At 44.5% G+C, this 26,898-nt stretch overlaps 1 protein-coding gene and 1 long non-coding RNA gene across 4 annotated transcripts in view; both read right to left on the bottom strand.

Moving 5' to 3' along the window:
* Positions 1 to 20,616, bottom strand: part of KLHL13 (kelch like family member 13) — an 80,017-nt gene extending 59,401 nt beyond the window's left edge. For 2 of the 3 annotated variants that reach the window (XM_083486408.1, XM_083486412.1), the window contains exons 1-3: positions 20,424 to 20,613; positions 9,290 to 9,343; positions 4,284 to 4,346 (exon numbers count right to left, since the gene is read on the bottom strand). In XM_083486408.1, the coding sequence (XP_083342534.1) occupies positions 4,284 to 4,346; positions 9,290 to 9,318 (92 nt within the window). In that variant the 5' untranslated portion in view covers positions 9,319 to 9,343; positions 20,424 to 20,613. Of the gene's footprint in view, positions 1 to 4,283; positions 4,347 to 9,289; positions 9,344 to 20,423 lie in introns of all 3 variants that reach the window. The other variant, XM_083486409.1, reaches the window with a different exon arrangement.
* The window catches only part of LOC310698904, a 400,562-nt gene that overhangs the window by 65,850 nt on the left and 307,814 nt on the right, over positions 1 to 26,898 (bottom strand). The window lies entirely within an intron of this gene.

Raw genomic sequence — 26,898 nt, 5'->3', positions numbered from 1 at the left:
CACCTCCGCCGCTCCGCCTCCGCGGGGATCCCCGGGCTCCATCCTGCCGCCCGATCTCCGCGGGGGCGCAGGCAGGCTGCGCGGGGTCTGCGCGGAAGAGCCCCTGCCCACCCGGCCGTCGCCGCTACGCTCATTCCATGGCCGGGAGAAGAGCGCTTCAAACAAAACGCCCGGCCCGCCCGGCCACGCTGGGAAACGTAGTTCGCGCACCCCGCGCGGGTGCGGAGCCCAAGGGCGAGGGGACTACGGATCCCGGCAGCCCCCGCGCCGGGGACGGAGGGGGAGAGGCCGGGTGCAGGGATGGAGGGACGGGTGGGCGAGCGAGTGAGTGGGTGGCAGCCGCCAAGCCTTGGCCGAGAGCCAGGAAGGGCCTCCCCGGAGGAGGAGGAGGGAGGCGCAGAGCGGGAGGGAGGGAGGGAACCCCAGGGGTCATCTAGTGACGGCGCCCCAATCGAAAATTTGACTAAAAAAAAAAATCTTTCGAATTTTTTAATTTTTCCCGCGGCACACCAAGCAACATCTCGCGGCACACTAGTGTGCCGCGGAACAGTGGTTGGGAAACACTGTTCTAGACTACATCAACAAAAGTAGAACATCCAGATCAAGGGAAGTCATAGTATTGCTCTATTCTGCCTTGATCACCTTGGAGTCCTTTATCCAGTTCTGAACACCACAATTTAAGAAAGAAGGATACTGACAACTGGAAGGTCTGACAGAGGACAGATGGCTACTTTTTGGTAGTGCTCTCCCAAATCATCATGTGCTGACTAAAATCTAAAGAAGCCATGACAAGATAATGTTAGGATCATATAGTTTAGGCAAAGAGTTACAAACTGTGGTCCAAGGATCACCAGTGGTCCACAAGCTTCATTCAAGTGGTCTGCAGTGGGTTCACATTAAATATTTATATTATTTTTAATTGTATTTTTATTGCTTCTTTTACTTCTTATATTGTCTTTCATTATATTACAATTTGAATTCTAGGAACTGTAAGAAATAAAAGCAGCAATAAAAAGACAATTTAAAATCATATGGTACCTAGCCCAGCACATTACAATTGGTACAACAGGCTGAAAAATGATGTAGTGGTACGCCAAGACCCCTAGCAGTTTTCAAGAGGACCACAGGGGGGAAAGTTGGGGAACCACTAATTTAAACAAGTATATCTATCTCTGATAACCTTCTCATATTGGGACAATTTATTTTAAGATCAGAGCGCTGTTTGTCTGTTTAATACCAAAGCTACATAGGACATCAGAATATCTTGCACAATCTTATCGCTCTTTGTCATGTCACTTGAAAAAACTTACTATCAAAGATTGAATCAACTGATTTCCAATGTTAAGAAAAGTTTACATGCTAACAAATAACTTTTCAGACAGATAAATATATATGCAATTTTGACATGATGTGAACTTCAGCTTCTGTTCTCCAAGATGTTCATCTGCAATCAATTTCACTGGGAAACAAAAATTTTGTTGCACTGACACCTGCAGTTGTTCTAACCTAATTTTGACATGCTGATTTCATATCTGAAGTTTGCAATTCATGTTTTTCACTTTTCAGCATAATCTTTGTTTTTCACAATGCAAGAATTCAATATTTTATTAAACACATAGCCAAAGTAGCACCATATGACTTATATAGCATTGAATGTGACATGTATAGCATTGAAAATGACATGTACCGTATTTTTCGCTCTATAACACGCACCCGACCATAACACGCACGTAGTTTTTAGAGGAGGAAAATCCGTAGGCATGCCACCTGTAGGCATTTCCTCCATAACTCGCACAGACATTTCCCCTTACTTTCTAGGAGGAAAAAAGTGAGTGTTATGGTGCAAAAAATACGGTATATCTATGTAGTTGGAGGTATGCAAAAAAAATGTATTCCCTTGGGATACACAGTATACTGAGGGGGGGATTTCATTTTCTATTGCATGAGATTTTTCAACTGTTCTTATGTTCTTTAAATGCTGATTTCAAACCTGAAATCGATTTTCGTGTACGTGCTATAGTTATCTTTCAATTTCCGACTTTTGCCGATATGTCATATTTACACTGGGGATAAGTGGACACTGACACGTTGATCTACCCTAACCACATGGTAATTATTGTTTTGCAAACTTAATTTTTCTTTACTTTTATAGTTTTGTAACCTAAATATTTGTATTTTTCAGATTGGACCATGGCTTCTTCAAGTAGACAAAAATGTATAAACAAGCCTGATGACTTTTGTTATGTATGTGGCTGCTATACACTTCCTCGTCAAAGACGCAATATAACAGTGATTGTGAGGCATGCCTATAAAAGCTATTTTGAAATTCCTCTGGGAGACCAAGGTAAGAAATGGGCTCCGCATATTGTTTGTCAGAATTGTGAGGAAATGCTTAGAGACTGGACAAAAGGAAAACAGAAGAGTATGCCTTTTGGGGTTCCCGTGGTTTGGCGAGAACCCAAGGATCACACAAATGACTGCTATTTTTGTTTCCTAGTGATATCCACAAGCTGTTGTTATTCAGGTACTTGGTAAAGCCTTTCTGTTGTCCAAGCAAGAAGTTGACCATTTTGAGATCCACACAGATGATCCAGTTGTGCTCTTCACCATGTTCACCTCCTTCATCTTCAGAAGAGACAAACCTCTTAAAAACTGATATTGGGAGTTCCTCAGAGTGCAGGATAGGTCTAATTGCTGAAGGAATACTGGGATAGGGTGACAGAATGTCAGTTTTTCTTGCCGATACTCTTCGTATTGACCAGACAAAAATAGCATAACAAAAGGCATCAGGCTTGTTTACACATTTTTGTCTACTTAGAAGCCATGGTCCAATCTGAAAAATACAAATATTTAGGTTACAAAACTATAAAAATAAAGAAAAATTAAGTTTGCAAAACAATAATTACCATGTGGTTAGGGTAGATCTACGTGTCAGTGTCCACTTATCCCCAGTGTAAATATGACATATCGGCAAAAGTCGGAAATTGAAAGATAACTATAGCACGTACACGAAAATCGATTTCAGGTTTGAAAGTCAGCATTTAAAGAACATAAGAACAGTTGGAAAATCTCATGCAACAGAAAATGAAGGAAAAAAATTGTTCCTGTGTTTTCAATGTGTGCATTTTTAATTTATGATGAAGGAATATTCATAACCAACCTTTCTGTTAAAAATTGCCCAGTGTGTTTAAACAAAATGTAATAACCATCATCACAAAAGCAGGTTTTTTTAAGTAGGTGATGTCTCAAAAAAGGTGAGACCAACCAATGAAGCTCTCCTGCCACCTCAAAATTGCACCTGTGCCCAAGGAACAATACCACAAGGGTGCAAACTAGGATCCTGCATCTGCTGCTTATGCAAATAATGCACGGAATGCATTTTCATAGAGCAAGAATATTCAAAGGAGCTCCTCAGCTAGTGGTCTCATTCCTGTGTCATGTTTTCAGAAGAAACAGTTTCCTTCCCTGTTAGGAAAATGGTAGTAATAACTCCCCATATACCTCAAAAACCTCTGAATTCCAAATGCACATGGATATTCTTTGTGAGGCAGAAACGGCTTCATAGCAAGCTGATTTCAAGCAGAAAATACAAAACAATGAGAATTAAGTGTTGGCTGAGTAAAGAGCAAGAAGAAAGGGGAAGGGCTACGTGCCAGCGAAGGGTACGATTAAAGGAAACAAGGCTATTGGGAGGGTTTTAACCATTTTATAAACAGCAGACAGCTGCAATCTCACTGACATTCTGACTAGAAGTAATTGGCAAATAAGAGCTGCCTCTCTAACAAAAGACAATCAAAATGCAATTGAGGGGAAAGGTGGAATCCTTCCCAATGATACTGCCAAAATTACTGATATTAAAAACTATGGCAACACTTGGATATGGCAACAGAAATATGCTAAAAAGTGATGGGAGTGTAACATTCAGCCCCTTCTGATCCATAAATTACAAGCATGTGCCTCAATTCTTTTGCCAAACCCATGATTCTCTCATCAGCTCATCAAGTTTCACATCCTGTTTTAAGACCAAACAGGCTTTAACAAACATTGTACATAATGTAATTGATTTGGCAGAATCCTCACAATAGGCTACATGCTAGACAAGTTTGTCAGTGCATGAGTGATGAGCTTCTGTACAACTATAACACCACCCACCAGAGGTTGGTAAACAAAAGGCAGAACATCCAAAACTCTGGTGAAAAAACCTTATTTGTCTTAAGAGAACAAACAAGCACTGAGCAGTGTTAATGTATTAAACATTATTCATTTTGCACCAAAACGCATACCTCTCATGATGCACCTCCCTTCGGAGCACAGAATGATCCATACCGTCAGTATTAGTAGCTCCCCTGTTGACAAAACAAGATAAAGACTTTAAATGCTCTTGTTTTTAAAAAGGAAGCATAGTACCCTAATGCGCCGTGTCATCTTAATAAATCATGTGAGCATAGCTCACTGGAGTGGGGATTAATTGCCAGTGAAGTCAGTCACAATGCCAAGACCATCCATTGTTTAGTTGTGAAAATGAAGCATTTGTTTCTCGACAATAGGTTTGCTATTCACCAGTGGTGTCCTGGCAAACTTTGAAGCACAGGAGCTCTCCATGACAGCCTCCACAGCCCTGCCCCCAAGCAACATCCAAAACATACAGGCAGTTTGCGTCCATCCATTTTATAAATCTAATAAACTAATAGCAGCACATAGCATAACGCCCAGTGTATTAGGACCTGCTTACTGTCCTCCAGAGATGAGCAGGGATCTAGTGAAGGGTGGTGGGTGGCTAGCATGTTGGAACTTAGCTGGTGGGGTTCACATCTCTGATAAGCTGTGGGGCAGAAACATAGTTACCTCAGGAATAGCCCTATTAAACTCAGTGTTCCAACTTCTTAGGTCCAACACTGAGCTTTAGCAAAAGGTCTTCAGCCAGCTGATATACAACCTTTAAAATTCAATTAGAAATGTAAACAAACTTGCATAGGAATATTACAATGGCTACCATGAAGTAGGAACCCCATCAAAGGAAATAAGGGCTGTATCCAACCAAGTTCTACTCAGAGTAGACACAATGAAATTTATGGGCTTAAGTTAGTCGTGCATATTAATAACAATGGGTCTAACTCCAAGTAGAACAAGAACTAGATACAACGCTCCGTATCCAGGCTCTGCTTGAGTATTTTCCTCCATCTCCAGTTTCTTCTATGCGCTAACCTGTCAAATGGTAATACAACTTAAAAGATTTGTTATCATCTTATTCACTTGTCACAGCTAACTGTCAAATACCCCGGTGCACTCTCAGATGGCATCATCAATCCTGGTCTGAAAATAAGCCAGTGTGGAAGAGCAGGGTTCGAATCCCCATTCAGCCATTAAGCTCCCTGGGTAACCTTGGCCAAACACCATCTCTTAGCCTACCCTACATCACAGGGTTGTGGTGAGAAGAAGAGAACCATGTACACCAACTTGAGCTCCTTGGAAGAAAAAGCTGGTATGTAAATGTAATAAATAAAAGTCCGGGAGCTGTGCTCCAACTGTTCTTGCTGTACCCCATTCATTGCAGTACATTGTAAAGCCCCTTTCTCTTCTTCAAACACATACTTGTAAGAGCCGTTTCCTCTCAAGTGGGCCCAGAACTGAAGATCTGGCAAAATAGCAAACATCCCATCTGCTTTAAGCAACACATTAAGATTATTCAAATAACAAAAATCCCCTTGTGGAATAAAAGGAGGGGCATTTAGCAGAATAACTGTCAGGCAGAGTCAACAGTCAGGATCAGAGAATGTCATCCTTCAAGAGTGAGACAGCTCTCTGGGCTGCACTTTCCTCTTCTGAAAATCCATATGTTAAAGCAGCTTAAAGGAGCTTTGATCGGGTTTCCTTTCTACTGCCAATGCAGACCTATAGCGATCCTCACAATATCACCTACGTCCTTATTAAGAGCTTACTTCCCATAAGCAATGCATCCCTTCTCCATTTTGCCGCGAATGGAATTTTACATAGAATCCAGAAAGACCAAAACCAGTTATATTTCAAAGCAAGCCTGAATAAGTTGGTGCTCATCTGAAACTGTTTTTCATGTCCGCTGCTAATATTCTGGAAATAAAAATCTCTCGTGATGGAACTGAATTTCAAGGCAGAGGTAACATAGGAGCTGTCTCCGCCTTTCCCCCTCCCTGCTCATCTGCTTGAAAAAGCAGTTACAACAAGGAGACAGTCATACAAAAACTCCTCCACCCCAATCTATATGATTTGCAAAAACTATTGTAAGAAACTAGTATTTCTCGTCAGGATACAATCTCTGCTAACAAGAGTCATATCAAAGGACATAGATCTTAGCAAGCAGGAAGCTTTTGTTTCCCTACCATCAATAAGTTAGAACTCACCCTGGATGTGAGACAAAACTGCTTTGCTACTTCTGTGGTGATCTATGCAAGCAAGAAAGGCTGTCTCAATAATCAGCTGCCTTTCACTGGCACACTACCAAGGATCAATGAGTTGATTCATATGTGCAAGGGAGAAGACTTCGATCTCCATGCAAAGGGGGAAAACAAGCAAGTAAACACATGCTTATGATTATAAAGCACAGCTCATTTTATGTTGTGCAATTTGTATGAGCTGGGAAGCTAGTGAAGGGCAGAGGAGAGAAAGCAGTAGGGTCAGGCAAAACCATCTCCTATCACACTATGAAATCTCATTACTGTACCTGTGTTCCAAACACAAGATGTTTCATCCCTGTTATGCATGGAATAGAATTATGCTATATCTGTCAGGATTTTAATCTCTCTCCTCACCCTCAAGATTTTTTCATGGAGCTCAGGACAGTGCACCTGGTGTCCCCTATTTTCTCCTCAATACCACTCTGGTATTAATTGACAGGTTGGGTCAGTTAATGCTATCTCTGCCCAAGATGATCCAATGAAAGCCACAGAGTAGGGGTTTTTAAATATTCTAGGTCTCTTGATACCTTGTCAAATATTCTATTCCCCTACACCAGATCCATTTCAACAGACTAGTACCCGTCCAATGTTTCGGAGGGCATCAGGTTGGCTATCTGCATTTGCTGTGTGACTGAGATGTAGAGATGTGCAAACTCTCAAGGGATTTCATCTTTAAAAGTTCACTAGCAGGATACTGAAATGCAAGCTTCAAGTAAGTTCTCTTCACACTACCACCCTGCATGTGTATAAACCCAAGCCTGACATATCTGTTCTGCAATGTTAGAATGGCTGACTGCTCAGCATTCAAAACTGCACGTGTCAAACCTCTGCACTGTTTCACCATGAACCATCTGGCCCACAACTCATAAAATAGCCTTAACAAGTGACCAGAACCCCACACATTATAATGTTATTTGCCTAGACATATTTTAAAAAAATGAAGCCACACATACAATACATATGCTGGGTAGAAGTTAAAACTTTTGCAATGTAATAAGTGATCTGACTCCACACATGCAATACTCTCCAAAAATAGATATAAAGTTGATGCAAAATGAATTCCAACACCTGCTTTAGTCTAGGAGGAAACAGAGAAATCTCTGCACAACCTTTTTAAACTTTAAAATAAATACCATGAGACAAAAAATATGAGAGACTTGAGACAGTCAATAACCCCTGCCATTAAAAGCAACGAAGGTACTTAGTATTATAACCAAGATAGAAAATTGAAATTAGACATTAAAGCTCTTCAGCCCTCTAGAGAGGTCCCTCAGTTTCTACTATATTGCTGAGTTCTTGAAAAATAATGTGTTTTATATTCTATAATCCAAAATATACATTTCATGGCAACTCCAACAGCCATAGTGTAAACCAAACTTACGCTTCCGGCAAAAGCAAATATTCAGAAGCTTTTAACAAGCACAAAGAGGGGAAAGGGGGACACTTTTTCCTCTGTACTTGGAACCCTCTAAGCTCAAAATTGCTCGACAAACCCAGCTGCTGCACAGCAATTTGCATTTGCTCTGGCGTGACACTCTTCTCCAGCGCCAAGCTAAAATTGGATTATTTCATTGTCTAAGTACACAGGCATCTGTACCCTAAAGGATCCAGGCTTTTAAGCATGTCTCCGTCACAAACCTTACAATGTGAAATCATCATGGAAAAACCCAACTAAATATTTCGGTTGCCTTTACAATCAAACGCTAAAGCAGGATTATGAAGACACACCCACCTGATAATAAGTAAAAAGGACAGGGCAAAATTCTTAACCTAGATTGAAATTCCACGTTCTGGGTGATAATTCACTTACACACTTAAGCTTGAGATGTTAGAAATTTAAAATGTCTTTTATTTTCCCCACAGTGTGTGTTGGTTTTTATCCTGTGGACTGCAAGGTAAGATACAACTATAAAAGCCAGCTTTTTAAGACCATCAACCTGTGATTGTTCTGTTCTACTGCCTTTTTCCCCCCTAGCCTTTAAGCACAATGAAAATTATGGGAGGGATTATGGGAGGGCCTGCCAAATTCATATACAAGAGCTCATGCTAATGTTCAGAGATGAAATGCTCTCTATAGAGAAAATTGACACATTTTAATCTTACAACTGAAATATTTTAGAACTCAAATGCTGAATTAATGTGCTGCTTTTTAGTAAAATTGTACTGTCATCTTTGTATACTATGAGCTGCTTTGGGCAATTTGCTGGGGTAAGAAAGAAGCTCCAGAAATTACAGTGGAACCACAACTTATGTGTTCATAGCTTTAGGCATAACATCAAAAAATAAACATAAATAAATAGAGAGGGGGCAGGAGAGCCTTGCTTACTAGGTTCTGGAGGCCCTCACATGGATCCAATTGCAGGCATCCAATGTATCTTCAGACCTCCCCAAGAGATCTTTCGTGAGCCTCCAGAGCCTGGTAAACAAGGCAGAGGGCTTAAAAGTGTTTCCCATGTGAGGTTTTTCTGCTCTGGGAGGCTCCCGTGAGATTTTGGACAGCCCTGATCTCACAACATGTTTGATAGTGGGGGCAGTTGGGGGGAGCACTCTGAGCTTGTGCAATTTTGCCCTTGCACACAATCCCCAGATTCTATGCCATCTCAGTCTTAAAATGGGCTACTTTGATATTGGTCCAGCCACACCTGATATTCACAATTTCTGTAACCAAATCAAAGTTTGCTGTGCAGTTAGCTTTCACACGTTTATGAAGGACATGGGGGGGGGGGGGAGGATAGGTCTGGGTGGCCCAACTTTTCATACTAAGTGGGCGGCAGGAGTACTTTGACACAGAACCTGCAGGCTGCGCGTTGGACCACCAGTTACCAGTTTATATAACACACAAATATTTAGATACTCACAAAACTTCTCTCCACATTCTCTCCAACATATGCCCTTCTTCCCTCCTTGCAAACCTGCAAGTTGAACAAAAACAGATGGAAACTCTCAGACATGGGGAAGAAGGCACCCTTGCACAGCAAGCTCTACATCAAGAGTCCGATACCAGAACCAGCCTACATTCCTTCCAGACTACTAGTGCAGATGTTCTTCATCACTCTCTCAAGGGAAAGGAGGTAGACTAAAGGATTTTGGAGCAACATCTGCACTGTGGTTCTCAAACTGTGTGGCACAGTGCACTGGTGAAGCAGCAGAGGAAGGCAACTGTGTCAGGAAGATTCAAGGACAATCAGTACTATAACTTGTGAATGATTTATGTTCATACGTAGCTGCATTGTTTTATACTTTATGGATATCCTATGTGTTTTATGTCATATACTAAGCATTATTAGGAGTTGTTGCTTTTTGTTTTGCAATGTACTACTTATTAATAATAATTTTAAAAAATGATGTGGAGTGAGCAATTTTTTGTTCTGAAAGTGTGGCCCAGAGAAAAACATTTGAGAACCACTTATCTACATAGTATGTCACACAACACCCCAGAATATGTTCCAAGCAGTTATCCACATTTCCATTCAAGGCACACATAAGGATTCTCTTTGATCAGTTACCAGCTCATTAATTCTTATGGTCTTAAGAAGGCCCATCAGCTGTTAAAGAAAAACAAAAAACCAGCAAGTTTGCAAATTAAAATATTTGCCCAGAAACAAAGCTAGACCCATTATGGCACAGGGGAGATACCTGGGTTTGAAAAAAATGTTTGAGAATCAGTTAAAGAACATGCACACTAAAGCAACAGGTGTTAGAATAGAAAGGAAAACACTGGAAAACACGCCCCCTTCAGCAAGCACGACAGATATAGCCCCATCTCCAGGTCTTAGCAAAGCCTCAACAACTTCTTGCCTGCCTGCTATTCTTGAGGGATGTAAATGGTCATAACTGAAGTACTGGGTTGAGCAAAAAAGCTTCCTGCTGCTTTCGGCTTTCCAAACTGTGCTATCAAGTTTAGGCTTGAGAAAGGGGCTGGCATGGCAGAAATCATAAAAGCCTTTGCTTTATGGGGAAAGAGAGTAAGTAAAACCTTCATTTTCCAGCCATCCCTAGCCTATTCCCCAGCTGGGTCAGCAGTCATTCCCTCCCAACCCTACAGTTACGGGGGGGGGGGGGACCGTTCACAAAGCTACCCCCCAGTTTGATCTCTTGTGGGCATATGCAGCGGCAACCTTGGCCAACTTCATTGCAAGGCTGGGTGAAGCGGCAGACGTGTGCGCACACAACCTGAGCCCTGCTGGCAAGGACGCCAGTCTCACAACCATCTCAGACTTGAGGAGGCTGAAACAAACAGTTCCGCTCACAACATGTTGCTACAGCAAACAGCGGAGGCGAAGAGAAACGGGTTGGAACAGTTTTATTTTACTAACTTAAATTCCAGCCAACTGCTTTAATTACTTCACAAACACTTCTTCCTGAAAGAAGTTAGCTGCAGGCAATTTTGATAAATGGAGGGAACACAAAGCAGGAACCATGGAAGAGTTGGCAACATGCATCACTTCCTATCAGTGGTGGCCTCTTGGTGATTTCCACTCACCCTAGGTGCCCCCCAGTCTCAGCCCTTGTACTCAGTCTTTAATTTATCTTACTACTATAAGGGAAACATACAGTACAGGAGTACAGAAATTAGATTTCATGAAGTTTGAATGTGGCTGTATGTCAGAGGTAGCCAGGTTGTGGACCTCACAAAATGAGGTCTGCTTGACCAGCAGTGCATCAAGCATTCCCTGGATCTACCTGTTAATTTGAGCCCATTAATTCAGCCTCTTTAATATTCAGGGAACACTTCCCACTTACTGACCCTTGCTGAGAGTCCCTTGCACATCTGCCATAGGAACACATAATTTTGCAGCAAGTTCTTAGACATGCCCTAAGGCAGTGGTATTCAACCTGTGTCGTGGCACCCTGGGGTGCCTTGAATGATGGTGAGGGGTGTCACAGGCAACCCTGGCCTCAGTCCCTCTTTCCTTCCCTCCCTCCTCTGATGCCATCTCGTGTCTGATTCCCAAAGACTTGCTGTTTGTTGAAGCCCAGGTTACAAGCTCCCCAGGCCAATGGTGTCTCTGGGACTGGTCATGGGGTGCTGGTTGCCAGGAGCTGAGGAGCCTCAGAGTAAGCAAGCAAGTGGGTGAGGGAGCCCAGACAACCAGTCCACCAGCCCCTGCTTTTGGGACTATTCCCAAACAAGTGACAAGTGAGAGGTCTGGCAGGTAAGCAACACACTGGCCTTTCTTCGACTTGCTGTGTGCAAGGCCTGCCTGGGAGCTGAGTGCCTGGAGCCAAAGGAGAGACTTTCCGCCATGCCTGGTGGTGCCTGCAGCGGCCACTGCTGCCTCCCAAGGTGAGTAAAGTGCTGGCGTCACATTCACCTTTGGCCAGTGTTTGTCAGGCTGCTAAGGCTGGGGGCATCCTCTTCCCAGCCCCCCCGGGGGGGTGAGGAGGCTCCTCTCTTTGCGGGGGGTGGGGGTGGAAGCAGCTGCCCAGAGGACTCCCAAGGGGAAGGGAGAGGAGGCTGAGGGAGCACTCCACCAGGGAGGGTGTTTGAAAAAGGGTGAGGGGCTGCCAGCTCTGCAGGCAAGGGGGGGGACATAACTGAGCTCCTGACCCCACAGGGGAGCCACAGAAAGAATGTAGTTGGTCAAGGGAGCAATGGACCCAGAAAGGTTGAAAACCTCTGCCCTAAGGTGCGCACTTTGCTCAAATAGAGCACTAGCCAGGCCTGTTGTCACACTTGAACCAAGAGAGTCACCCCTAAAACATGCCCAACACCCTCCTGAAACTGTGCAGTGTTGGGGGAGATTGGTAACAGTGAGCAAAGCATCTATTCAAGGGAGCTATTTGACCATCACTGCTCTTTCTGCTGAAAGCCTCTCAAACAGGCTTCTTCTGAGGCACCACTAGAGCCCCAGAACATTGTAGGAAAACCACACCCATAAAGGAATAAATATTTAACAATCTAACCAGGAGGCAAGTGCTTTCCTACCATGATGCTTTGGGTCACTCTCAATTCCCATGCACTCAAAAACATTTTTCAGACTGATCGCTACCATATACAGGCACTACTAAAAAGCGAACCATAGGAGAAAGCAGGCATAATAATCGCTCACAAGCAAAGAACCAAGTAATTCACATTTGCATGCAACACTGTCAGAGTGTTTAGACCCACAGCTTCTCAGCTATTTGTCATGACAGCAGAGGATTACTATAGGCTTGCTGTAGCAGACAATACTTTACCATTTGCAGAAGCTCAGCTTATTGCCAATACACTGAACACAACTTGGGGAAGGGAAGAAAAAATATATATTGGCAAAGAGGCCTTTGTGCTGCCATTTAAGAAACTCCAGGGCACAATATTGTCAGTGGAGTTGAATACTGACCCTTGCCATTATATAAGCTACAAATCCACTTGCAATAGAGGAAAACTTAGTCCTGGCCAGCAGCAATTAAGGAATTATTGCAGATCTCCCCTATCTTATCTCATTCATATTGCCCCACACATTAAATGCTACGTAAAACCATATGACTGGTTTGCAAAAAGGATGCACATTAGCAGTGAAAAATGTATATATTTGTGCACCATAAGTTTTTAAAAGCAAGAGGAACAAGGTCTAAAAACTGGGAAGTACTGTGCAAGAACTGGCAAGTACAGGACAAGACCCCCCCCCAAAAAAATATTATTCACTGCACTAGGACAACTTCCTGACTATGGTTGAAGGACATGTCTGTCTGTCCATGTTTCCTGTGGTTTGTGCTCAAACATTGTACAGTGGTACCTTGGTTTATGAACTTAATCTGTTCCAGAAGTCCATTCTTAAACCAAAGCGTTTTTCAATTTACACTCAACAGGAAGCAGAACATGCTTCCAAGGCAAAGTTCACAAACTAAAACACCTACTTCTGGGTTTGCAGCATTCTTAATCCAAGTTGTTCATAAACTAAGCTGTTCTTGAACCAAGGTACCACTGTACTGTATAGGCTTTCCCAGAGCACCAGCTAAAACTGATATACCAAGGAAGATACAACAACTTAAAACCAATGGCTTTGCATATTACTAACTATTATTCTTCCCCACTTACTTCTACCAAAAAACCCTCTCCTTCCTTTCTGCAAACAGCAACAAAAAGAACCAGGACATTTAATGCAAAACTGAGAACAACGGTCAGCCCAACAATTGCATACAAAAATTGGCCAGTTCTGAGAAAGCTTGCAGGTCTTGTTAGTTCTTTTAAGGCTGCATGAAGTGCTACCTATTTTTCTTATGAAGCCCAAATCATAAGCAGAGCAAAGCATCTTCATACTCCCATCCTAATTCTGTTGCTGTATTTGAACAAGCAGCAAACACCCTGTGAGTTGGCACAGGTGATGTCTGGCTGCTGGCTTGCAGACCAGTTCCATTATGATTGTTAGAGAAAGCAGCTGAAACAATTGCCTATTTGGTCATCCTTCCAATGCAGCTCTGTCCACTCCCCCCTCCAGCCCAAAAAACCTGTCTCAGGCATGTACCCTGTAATGCAAAGGTCAGGCAATATAACAGAACAGAAATCTCTCAGGTAAGAGCACACAAGAACTGCAGCATTTGCAAGCAAACTTTGGGCAACCAGGGATAGATGCAGATCACCACCTAGGGCACCCTGGTGGGCGCTAGATGGAGATTAAGACTTTGGCTATGACACACACTTAAGGCAAGTTATGTTTCTTTCTGGAGGTGCTACTGTGTATTAGAGATTTATGAATTAAAGATATCCCCTTACAGAAGGTTTCACTATCAAATGAATGCCCTTAACACAGGCAGCAAAGGCAAGTACAAAACAGTGACGCAAACAGGACAGAAAATTAGCAAAGTCCTTTCCTCTGGCAAGAAACTGCCTGGAGCAACCATAAGGAAGCAGTGAAATCTTTTTCACCCTGTTTGAAGCAGACTCTGCAGGTGGCCAGTCTGTGTGAGGAAATGTCATCACTCCCCTCCACCACCTTTATGAAAGGCTGTCTGTGCATAACAGTTAACACAATGCCAGGCCTTGTCAGATGTATTGTGCAAGGCAATGAGACGTCAGGAGATGTCACGTAAAGATGAAGGGCCTCTCTCAAACTTCTTCCTCCCCACCACTCCAGCCTTCAGCATTCATTCTTTTTCCTCCAACACAATACTCCTCCATCTCCAGCCTCAACTCCAAGGATGGGGAACCTGTGGCCCTTCAGTTGTTGCTGGGATAGCTCAGTTGGTAGAGCATGAGACTCTTAATCTCAGGGTTTGAGCCCTACTAGATGACCCTCCCTTTCAACGCTACAATTCCATGATTCTATGATCTCCCCCTTTCATCAGCCCCAGCCAACCTGCCCCATGGTCAGAGATTATGTGAGTTGTAGTGCAGCAACAAGGCCTCCGGTTCCTCATTCCTGCTCTACTTCATGCTACATTCATATTGTCACAAGACATGCCACAGCTGATCACGCAGCTCAGATTTTGGGCGGAAATGAAGCCACCCTGTGAAATGCTGCAACCTCAGACACCTTTGGAGGTAAGCTCTTCACATTCTGCAAGAAAATAAGAAGTATCTGCGACCCCTGGAGCCAACTGCTAATTCTAGGAACAAGTAATAATTCTTAAACTGAAGCTTCACATGCAAACATCACTAAGAAGCACCCAGTTTTCCATGGTACAGCAGCCACCAATCAAGTGCACCTCTTAACAGCACAATTTCCTCAGAACACACAGAGAGGTGTTCTTCTCCGTAGAGCGCTTAGCACATTATGGGTGATAATTCAATGTTAAGTTACAGCTATTACTTCTCAGGAGCTGCTGCGATATAACCAATCACTGTCTTCTTCAGAAGGTCTGTAAGAACAGGAGCAAGTGGAATTTAAAGATGCTACCCAACACACTTCTATGTAGGCTGGCAATTGGAATTTGGGAGTTAATCTATTTGGGAGCTTCTAATTGAGTATCTATGGCCATCTGTACTGTGTGCATTTTTATATATTCTTCACGCTTTTCATATTAGAGAAGTTGCACAACCTGAGCTTCCAAGAACAAGTGGGGATATGGATGTCGGTAAATGGCCCACCCAGAGAAGGGTGTGTACAGGATTCCTATACTGATGTTCAGGGTCCCCTTCTAACTCTATAATTCTATTATTCCTGAAGCAAAGGAGTGTATGTAACACAGCTAAGTTCACTGGCATTTACAAGGACACCAACATTTAAAAAATAGCTACATTTAAAGATTATTCTTACACACCACAGTACAGAAAGCCTTACTAACAACACATTTGTTCCTCTGCAAACTCTGGTGGAAAGTGGGAATACCTGAAGCAGGCTTCTGTTATGAGACACTACGAAAGTCCAGAACTATACAGACTACAGCAATTCAGACACTACTTACAGGGCCAAGCACACAGAGCAGGCATATTCTAAATGAGCCCCTTGAGAATCCATCATAAAACCTATGAATGCAACCTCAAATCCAGCTTCAAAAGCATATGCTAAGCAGCTGCAAGTAAAATGAAGCCTCGTCTTTCCTACAGTGCAAGTAAATACATCTTGGGTAGCAAAGAAACATTCACACTAGAATCCCAAAACACAAGGCATTCTCATTTTCAATATTCTGGAATCTATTTTGCCCCAGGAGCGACTTTCTCTGCAGATGGGTGAACAGGGATACCAAGAGTGCTGGAATGGAACCATGTTCATGACATGTGTTTTCATTCCCCAGTATACACTGGACGGGATAGAGGAAGACTTCTCTGTCCTATTCATCATCACTGCACCCCTGCCCACTTTTCTTTTTAAAAAATGCTGCTGTGTGAAGTTAGAAAACATTTTTAAAGGGTCTGGAGTCTATTCATTACTTAAGACTAATTCCTTTAATGGAAATACAGCATAATATTGATTCATATAACTTTGTTTTACTCACAACTTCTGGTGAGAATTGAAAATGGAGTGGGGGAGAAAATATTATCATCCCCAGTCCACTTCCTGTCCCCCCCCACCTGTCCTCCCCCCTCCTCCTGCCCCCAGCACAGCAGAGATCAACCTGAAGAGAATATGAGGTGGGATCTTTATGCTCAGCGAAGTGTTTTTTACAGACCTTTCTCTCTCAGCCATATCCTCGCCCAATGTGGAACAGGGACCACACATATAATACACTGTAACATAGCCTAATGCATCTATACTTTTCTCCCCTGCTTGCTTAAACCACACACATTTTATACCGCTTTGTTCATACTGCAATAGCTTTAAACTTTAAAATCAAAATGGTCAGGACAAAAAAAACCCAATAGAGCTTTCCCTCATTACCCATGACTCTTCATTCCCTCCTATTCCCTGAACTGCAAGTTTCAACTGCAAGCTCCCTAAGCTTGTCTTCTGTGTCCATTAACTGCATGTAACACCACATAATTACTGACACAATTGTACTGTTAACCTCCCATAATTCGCCACAGCAAGATTTGCAGAAACTCTACAAAAATATCACCGACAATTTTGCAAAAAACGACATCCTCCACACTTCAGCCATGGAGCCAAACACCCTTTGTGACGAAAGGAAGGGAAAGGGCAAAATTCCCATTATTCAGCCCTAATAAAGACAAGAGGGGTCACGGCAGGTGGGGCAGGGGGAGAGGCTGCTCTTAAAGGGGGAAGATAGGTATGTGGGATGTTGCAGAAGGAATAGCAAGGCTGGTTGATGTTTTTAAAGGGGCAGCAGCACTTTAAACAGCTGTGCAGCAGAAACTGAAGGAGGGGAGATATGTTTTAGTTTCCATGGAAAAGTAAATGAAGGTGAGGAGCAACATCTGTGCATGACCATCAGAGTAGGATACCTGCCTCAGGCAGCTGATTTTGGGTGACATAGAAAGGGCAGCAAGCTGTTAATGGTTTTAATGTATTTTTTATGGACAAAGAGCAAGAAAGTACCATAGCTTGTTGGATTTTCTGCTTCATGTGCTAGAAGAAAGTGGCAAGCCCTGGCTACCATGCACATTGATTTGGGTTATAGGATGAGGCTCATTCACCACCCCTCCTAGGGCAGCAAGGTGTTTTAGTCTAGCTCTGGATAATTGTGTGAGACTATATTGTCTGCATGTCTATGTGCAGTAGACCTTAACGGCTCTGGTTCAGGATTTCAGCACTAAAGGTTTGCAGCACTAAAGAAAAAGTCAGAAAGAGAAGAGACTGTGAGGTGGATATGGGCTAAAGAAGCCACAAATCCAATTCCTGCCAATTCTCATAAGTTGGGAAAAGAAGCATGATTTCATAAAGTGGACATTTATCAAGTTTGTGCTTGTTATTCTGATGCTGTCCCTACCCTCCACTTTTGCAAAGAAAACAGTATACACTTAAATTCAAAGAATTAACCAAACTATAATGTTTAAGTGCCTTGCCTAGGTTCAGAAGGTTCTCTGCTTCACAATTATTATTGGTTTTCATATGAATACTGAACAATTAATTAGATTCCATTTAGTTTTTTACTATTCTAAAGGTAAAGGTAAAGGTACCCTTGACTGTTAGGTCCAGCTGCGAATGACTCTAGGGTTGCACGCTCATCTCGCTCTATAGGCTGAGGGAGCTGGTGTTTGTCCGCAGACAGTTTCCAAGTCATGTGGCCAGCATGACTAAGCCGCTTCTGGCGAGCCAGAGCAGCGCACGGAAACGCCGTTTACCTTCCCGCCGGAGCGGTACCTATTTATCTACTTGCACTTGACATGCTTTTGAGCTGCTGGGTGGGCAGGATCAGGGACCGAGGAACGGGAGCGCACCCCGTCACGGGGATTCGAACCGCAGATCGGCAAGCCCTAGACTCTGTGGTTTAGACCACAGCACCACCTGCGTCCTTGTTACTATTCTAGACCAGATTAAATCAGCAAACCTAAAAGTATATACTAGCATGTCCAATTGAATTCACATTGGGGTTACTTATGCGGTTACTTATATTATAAACCTGCAGCACAATCCTAGCCATACTAACAGTGTAATCCTAACCAAATCTATTCTAAAGTAAATCTCACTGAGTTCAGTGGGACTTACTCCCAAGTAAGTGGAGTTAGGATTGTAGCCTAACCTGGGAATAAATCCCATTAAATTTAATGAGACTTACCCCTCAGTAGATATGCTATGGATTTTGCTGTAGTAAGGAAGTAAGTTACAATGAACTTACTGGGATCTACTTATTGAACTCTGGTCTCCCAGGTTTTACCAGCTCTCTAACCACTACACTCAAGCGGCTCTCTTTGTGACCAAACACGCAACAGCTCAATAACTGGAGACTGTTTGACAAGAAAAAACATGAATTACAGTGGTGCCTCGCAAGACGAAAATAATTTGTTCCGCGAGTCTTTTCGTCTTGCAATGTTTTTCATCTTGCGAAGCACGGTCCGTCGCAACTGTGCCTCTTCAAGCAGCTTTAAGAAAAAAGCGCAAGACGTTTTCGTCTTGCGAAGCAAGCCCATAGGGAAATTCGTCTAGCGAAGCAACGCAAAACCGAAAAACCCTTTCGTCTAGCGAGTTTTCCGTCTTGCGAGGCATTCGTCTTGCGGGGCACCACTGTACCACCTCACTGCATCCTCCAACTTCCTGTGGCCTCTAACTGGCTGCTGGCAGCCTTCATGGAATATCAGAAAAACTCAGGCTGTCCTATGCAAGTACAGTATTCCTTAGGCCTTTAGATTCTGGGTAGCAGAGCATAGTGTGGTTGCTGTTGTTTTCAATTATTGCACACCAATTATTATTTTTAATACGTATTTTAGCCAAGGGGAGAGAGACTGTCCTGAGCAATGGTGCGCTTGGGAAATGAATGCAGAGCAATCCTATTCGTGTATACTCAGATGTAAGCTGCTGTTAACTCCAATGGGACTATAGTGTGGAGGGCATTCATCTGTATTGAGTGACAATGGAGAGTGCCTCCTCTGTGGAGCACAAGGCTGAGCAGGGTGTATGGAGGCCCTGGGTTACTGAAAGCTAATTTCAACCAGGGTCCCACAGTTTGACTTTTAAAAAGGAGAGTAACCCACACCTAGCGCATGCAAAGTGACACCTCCTCCCTCCTGCATAGCTCCTATTTCGCTGAGATTAAGGGCAGATGACAATAATGGAGAGAAGAAGTGCTCAGACTCCCTGGAAAAGACCCTGATGTTGGGAAAGATTGAGGGCACAAGTAGAAGGGGATGACAAGATGGTTGGACAGTGTTCTCGAAGCTACGAACTTGAGTTTGACCAAACTGCAGGAGGAAGGAAGACAGGCGTGCCTGACGTGCTCTGGTCCATGGGGTCACGAAGAGGCGGACATGACTAAACAGCAGCAAAACCCAGAAGGGCAGCTGGTCTCTCCAAAACAGCCATCCTAAACACCTGATGTCCTTCGAAAATAATTACAAATTTCTGCCGAAGCTCCAGTGCCTTTCTTCATCTGACGATCCAGCCCCCGTACCTTAAAACAGCACTCGCCAACCTAATGCCCTCCAGATGTTTTGGACTACAATTCACTCTAGATGCACTTAAGAGTACTTGGGTATCATTTTCTTTTTATGGCTGGGGGTTGGAGATACAGCTTCTTGCAAAGAGTGCACTTGATCTTAGGTACGCCTCTGATGAAAATCAAAGGGGAAGGATCCAATTCCAAGCTATTCCTCCTCCCCCCAAAAAAACCCAACCCCCCCCCATTCATCCTTTGCAAATGGAGTGAGCATTCTAAGATTCAGCCCCTCGCTATATTATTTTTATTATTTGGATTTGAGGGGAAGTGGACTCCCCGCCCCCCCATGAGCCAGTGTATGGGGTAGGGGCCAGCCCTCCTGCCTTCGCCCCTCCCCTCCGGACGGAGAGAGGGAGGTGCACCGACCGCCCAGCCAATCGTATCGCCCTCCTTCCCTCCCCGCTCCCCGGAGCGCGCGCAGCCAATCAGCGTCACCGTCCTTTCCACGCTGCCTCCCTGCTCCAGCCAATGGCGCAGAGGGACACAAAGCCGCCGCCGCCGCCGCCGCGGCCCTCCCCCTCCGCGTCCCTCACAGAGAGCGGCCTCCCGCTCGCCCCCCCCCCCGCGCCGTCGCCTCACCCGCGGCTGCCGCCACCTGCTGCCGCCAAGTCAATAAAGGGCCCGGGGTCCCGAGGGGGGCGGCGGGGGAGAGCGACCGGGCCCGATCCGCCGCACCTGATCCGCCTCCTTCCCCCTCGGCGGCTGCGGGAGCTTTTCGAAAGTCCTCCCGAGTCAGGAATCGGGAGCCACGCCCCCGTGCCTGAAGCCACGCCCTCCTGCGTCACCAAGATGGCGGCGCTGCGCTTGCGCGGCGCTGGAAGGGAGGGAAGCGTGAGGGGGAATTTAGAGGGAGAGCAGCGGGCTGCGAGTTCGAATCTCGACGCCGCCGTTAAGATGTCGATGCTCGACTATTTATTGTAAAAGTAATGTGTCAGGTCCAGTTTGAGACAGGCAAACTCAACTCCACACCAACACAAATAAGCTTTTCTTTTTTTCTGGTCTTTCCTATTAACATCTACATGAAACCACTACATGAAATGGGGTTATCTGGAGGTTCGGAGTGCGTTGTCAGCAATATGCTGATGACACTCAGCTCTATTTCTCCTTTACATCTGCAGGTGAGGCAATGGAAGTGCTGGACCAATGTGTCTGGATGAGAGCCAACAGACTGAAGCTGCTTATTATTATTATTATTATTATTATTATTATTATTATTATTATTATTTATACTCCGCCCATATGGCTGGGTTTCCCCAGCCACTCTGGGTATCTCCTAACAGGTTATTAAAAACATGATAAAACATCAAACATTAAAAAACTTCCCTAAACAGGGCTGCCTTCAGATGTCTTCTAAAAGTCTGCTAGTTGTTTATTTCTTTGAGATCTGATGGGAGGGTGTTCCACAGGGAGGGTGCCACCACCAAGAAGGCCCTCTGCCTGGTTCCCTGTAACCTCCCTTATCGCAGGGAGGGAACTGCTAGAAGGCCCTCGGAGATGGACCTCAAGTGTCCGGGGATGGAGGTGAAGACGCTCCTTCAGTTATACTGGGCTGAGGCAATTGAGGGATTTGAATGTCAGCACCAACACTTCAAATTGTACTCAGAAACATACTGGGATAAGACTGAGGCACTGTTAGTGGGTGGTTCCCTGGACCAGATGGCTGGGAGGTCGCCTGCTCTTGATGGGGTTACACTTCTCTGGAGGAGCAGGTTCATAGCTTGGGGGTCCTCCTGGATCCTTTGCTGTTGCTTGAGGCTCAGGTGGTCTGGAGTGCCTTCCATCAGCTTCAGCTGGTGGTCCAGCTACACCGCTATCTGGACAGGGATAGCCTAACTACTGTTGTCTATGCTCTGGTAACCTCAAGGTTAGATTACTGCAATGTGTTATACGTAGGGCTGCCTCTGAAGAAGGGTCAGAAACTTCAGCTGGTGCAGAATTCAGCAGCCAGGTTGCTCACCGGGGCAAGACAGTTTGAGCATTATTACCCCGATCCTGGTCCAACTGCACTGGCTACCAATTAGTTTCCAGGCCAATTCAAAGTGCTGGTTTTGACCTATAAAGCCTTAAATGGCTCAGGACCGCAATACCTCAAGGACCGCCTCTTTCCATGTGAACCTACCCAGACCCTGAGATCATCTTCCGAGGCCCTTCTTTTTCTGCCTCCTCAAGCGGTCCAGAGGGTGGCAACACGAGAACGGGGCCTTCTCTGCAGTGGCTCCCTGTCTGTGGAATGCTGCCCCTAGGGAAGTTTTCCGGGCGCCTTCATTAGACACCTTTAAACAATGATTCTTCAACATCAACTTCTTTGGACTGGTCATGTGCGGATGCCTGATTATTATCTTCCAAAGCAACTACTCTATTCTGAACTTAAAAATGGAAAGCATAATGCTGGTGGTCAAAAAATATGTTGAAAGACTCTCTCAAGCCAAATCTTTAAAAACGTAGTATAAACACCCACAACTGGAAAACACTGGTCTGCAAGTGATCCAATTGGAGAACAGCCAATTGTGTCATGGGCTTTGAAGACACTCGAACTCAATACGAAAAGGTGAAACATGCTAAGACACGCTTTGCAAACTTTCACCATAATCAACTCCCACCCCGAAACCAATGTCCCCACTGTGGAAGGACGTGTAGTTCCAGAATTGGCTTTCACAGTCACTTATGGACTCACTGTTATGACCATGTTTATGGAAGACAATCTGACATGGCTACGAGGGATCGCCACAGAAGAGGAAGAAGAAGACAATTTTAGGTACCAGGCAAAAACGTTCCTTTTTAAGCAGGCCTTTGGCTGATTTTTTTGACATCCTATGCCCTTTTAAAATGTGGGTTTTGGGGGAGTATTGGGTTGTTGTTTTTATTTTGATTTGATTATCTATTTTGTGGTTTTATATTTTGATTTTGTTCTGTGAACTGCCCTGAGACCTCCAGGTATAGGGCAGTATATAAATTACGGTAAATTAAAATAAATAAATATTTTTGAGAGTTGAAAATCCCTGTTCACAATAATAAGTCATGGAGAATGACAAAGCTCTTGAAGAGATACATAGACACTGTTTCTAGTTGTATATTAAAAAAATATTATTTTGATGAACACTGAAATGTTTACATGTTTCTTGAACTGCCCTTGTATCCTCCTCCTGCCATGCCCTCTGAGACCCACTGGTGGAGAAGGTAGCCCACCATACAAAGGCAAAATTTATACCCACTGCTCTGCCCACTTGCCTCAGGTTCTGCCCATCGCTTACCTATGGGTCCCCTGGCACCTTTAAGGACAGCTTCTGTGCGCTCCTTTTCAAGTGGGTGAAAGGGTCCCCTGTTGCACATCCACATGCTTGAGCAACAGTGATTCCCTAGGGACCAGAACTGGCAAACCTAGAAATGCAGAACATCCACATGTTGTCTTTAAGTACAACTCCAGCTTGTTATGAAAGGCTTTTAGTTCTTACTTAAGGAGTAATCTATGGCTCTTCAAGTGGGTGGGTGGGTGGGGGGAGATCATTGAGCTCTCTGAACTGTGCTATTTCAGAACCAGTTTTCTGGCCATCAGAGGGAACTCAATAAACCCACCTATAAAAAATCTCTCCAACATTTCTCTGATGAAAATAGGGATGCCCTATTCCATGATTTTATTATTATTATTATTATTTATACCCCACCAATCTGACTGGATTGCCCCAGCCACTCTGGGGGGCTTCCAACAGATATAAAAACATAATAAAATATGAATCAATAAAAACCTTCCCTATGCAGGTCTGACTTTAGGTTGCATGAAGAAATGGAGGCAGTAACAGATTTTACCTTTTGGGCTCCATGATCATGGAAGATGGTTGACAGCAGTCACAAAATTAAAATATGCCTGCTTCTTGGGAGAAAAGCAATGATAAACCTAGACAGCATCTCAAAAAGTAGAGACATTGCCTTGTCGACAAAGATCCTTATAGTTAAAGCTCTGGTTTTCCCAGTAGTGATGTATGGAAGTGAGAGCTGGACCATAAAGAAGGCTGATCGCTGAAGAATTGGTGCTTTTGAATTATGGTGCTGGAGGAGACTCTTGAGAGTCCCATAGACTGCAAGAAGTTCAAACCTCTCCATTCTTAAGGAAATCAGCCCTGAGTGCTCACTGGAAGGACAGATTGTGAAGCTGAGGCTCTAATACTTTGGCCACCTCATGAGAAGAGAAGACTCCCTGGAAAAGACCCTGATGCTGGGAAAGATGGAGGGCACAAGGAGAAGGGGACGACAGAGGACGAGATGGTGGGACAGTGTTCTAGAAGCTACCAGCATGAGTTTGACCAAACTGCAGGAGGCAGTGGAAGACAGGAGTGCCTGGCGTGCTCTGGTCCAGGGGGTCACGGAGAGTCGGACATGACCAATCGACTAAACAACAATAAATCCTTGGAATGGGGGTCACATAACGCCATACCCTCCAGCATTTCTCTGGTGAAAATAATAATAATAATAATAATAATAATAATAATAATAATAATAATAATAATTTTTTATTTATACCCCGTCCTCCCCAGCCAAGGCTGGGCTCAGAGTGGCTTACAAGCAATAATAAAAACAAGTTGAATGATTACATCTTAAAAACAACATTAAAATACAACATTAAAATATTGAAACATTAAAATATTAAAATGTAGCCTCATCACAGGAGGAGAAAGGAAAAGAAAAAAGAAAGAGAGGGAGGGAATCAAATTGGCTCCAAGCCAAAGGCCAGGTGGAACAACTCTGTCTTACAGGCCCTGCGGAAAGAAATCAGATCCTGCAGGGCCCTGGTCTCATGAGGCAGAGCGATCCACCAGGCCGGAGCCAGAGTTGAAAAGGCCCTGGCTCTGGTTGAAGCTAATCTAACTTCCTTAGGGCCCAGGACCACTAGGGTGTTGCTATATATGGACCTTAAGGTCCTCCGTAGGGCATACCAGGAGAGGCAGTCCCGTAGGTATGAGGGTCCTAGGCCGTGGAGGGCTTTAAAGGTCAAAAGCAGCACCTTAAATCTGACCCTGTACTCCACCGGGAGCCAGTGCAGCTTGAAAAGCACTGGGTGAATATGCTCCCATGGCAGAGACCCCGTGAGGAGCCTCGCTGCAGCATTCTGCACCCGCTGGAGTTTCTGGGACAGCTTCAAGGGCAGCCCTGCGTAGAGCGAATTACAGTAGTCAAGCCTGGAGATCACCGTCGCATGGATCACTGTGGCCAGGTCGGGGCAGGAAAGGTAAGGGACCAACTGCTTGATGCGGCGAAGGTGGAAAAATGTCGCCTTGGCTGTTGCTGTAACTTACGCCTCCATGGAAAGGGAGGCGTCAAGGATTACACCCAAACTCTTAACGGAAGGCAATGGCACTAATTGGGCCCCCACAAGAGAAGGGAGTTGGTCCCTCATCCCCATGCCATCCAGACCTAGCCAGAGGACCTATGTCTTTGAAGATTTAGTTTCAATCGGCTCCCACAAAACCATCCAGCCACAGCTTCCAAGCATCTGGTCAGTGTGTTCGGGGCCGAGTCGGTGTGGCCATCCATCAGCAGATAGAGATGAGTGTCATCAGCATATTGGTGACAGCCCAGCCCAAAGCTCTGGACAATCTGGGCAAGGGGGCGCATAAAGATGTTAAAAAGCATTGGGGAGAGAATTGCGCCCTGCGGCACTCCACACACCAAGGAATGGCGCGGCAACATTTCCCTCCCTAGTGCCACCCTCTGTCCCCGACCAGAGATAAAAGAGCACAGCCAGTTACGGGCTATGCCCTGTATTCCCACGTCTGTGAGGCTGTGGTCCAGAAGATCATGATCGACCATGTCAAAGGCTGCTGACAAATCTAAAAGAATCAGTAGTCCTGACCTGCCTCGATCCAGTTGTCTACGGAGATCATCTGTTAGGGCAACCAGAGCCGTCTCGGTCCCAAAACCAGGACAGAAACCGGACTGAAATGGATCTAAAGCCGATGTTTCCTCCAGAAACCTACGAAGCTGTTCAGCAACCTTACCCAGATATGGAAGATTTGAAACTGGGCGGTAATTGGATAGGTCTAAGGGATCTAATGAAGTTTTCTTTAAGAGTGGACACACCACTGCTTCCTTCAGTTCCACTGGGAATGCCCCCGTGTCAAGGGACAAATTGATAATTTCAACCAGGGGGGTCCGTGCAACATCTGGACACTCCCTAATCAGCCAAGACGGGCACGGATCAAGGAGGCAGGTGCTGGGCCTACCAACTTGGAGGAATCTATCCACATCAGCAGGGAGTATCCGATCGAAATGGTCCAACATAGGGATGTCTTAAGGAAAAGTGGGGCATTCCAGGATCAAATCAGAAACTGGGATGTCTTCTGCAAATCCAGAGCTGTCCCTGGAAAACAGGGACACTTGGAGAGTCTGTTATAAAAAATCAAGAGACATTGCCTTACCTTTCCGAGCCTTTCCTCTCCCACAGAATACAGAGGCAATTAACACCAGGCAACAACTACTTGCCATATCAATGTAAGAGGTATTGACCTCAACTGGGACTCAAGTCAAATGACATGTCTTTTATTTTGACTGTAATTCGTTCAGCTAAGCACACTTAGAGCTTGTAAAGCCTACATTGCAACTGATTATCATTCACCCCAAAGAGAGGGATATGGATTTTTTTTCCTGCACTGCAGAGAAGATACACACAAACATAGTAATACTATGACAAGGTAAAGGACGCCTGGACATTTAACTCCAGTCAAAGGGGACTAGGGTTGCGGCACTCAGAAGAAGAAGAGTTTGGATTTGATATTCCACTTTATCACTAACAGAAGGAGTCTCAAAGCGGCTAACATTCTCCTTTCCCTTCCTTCCCCACAACAAACACTCTGTGAGGTGAGTGGGGCTGAGAGACTTCAGAGAAGTGTGACTAGCCCAAGGTCACCCAGCAGCTGCATGTGGAGGAGCGGGGAAGCGAACCCGGTTCACCAGATTACGAGTTTACCGCTCTTAACCACTACACCACACTGGCTCTCATCTCGCTTCAGGCTGAGGGAGCCGGTGTTTGTCCACAGACAGCTTACCAGATCATGTGGGCAGC

The sequence above is a fragment of the Podarcis liolepis genome (assembly GCF_965112155.1).
Source record: "Podarcis liolepis genome assembly, chromosome: Z".
Lineage (NCBI taxonomy): Eukaryota > Metazoa > Chordata > Lepidosauria > Squamata > Lacertidae > Podarcis > Podarcis liolepis.
The sequence above is the reverse complement of the archived record's forward strand: the minus strand, read 5'-3'. Positions and strand labels throughout refer to the sequence as shown.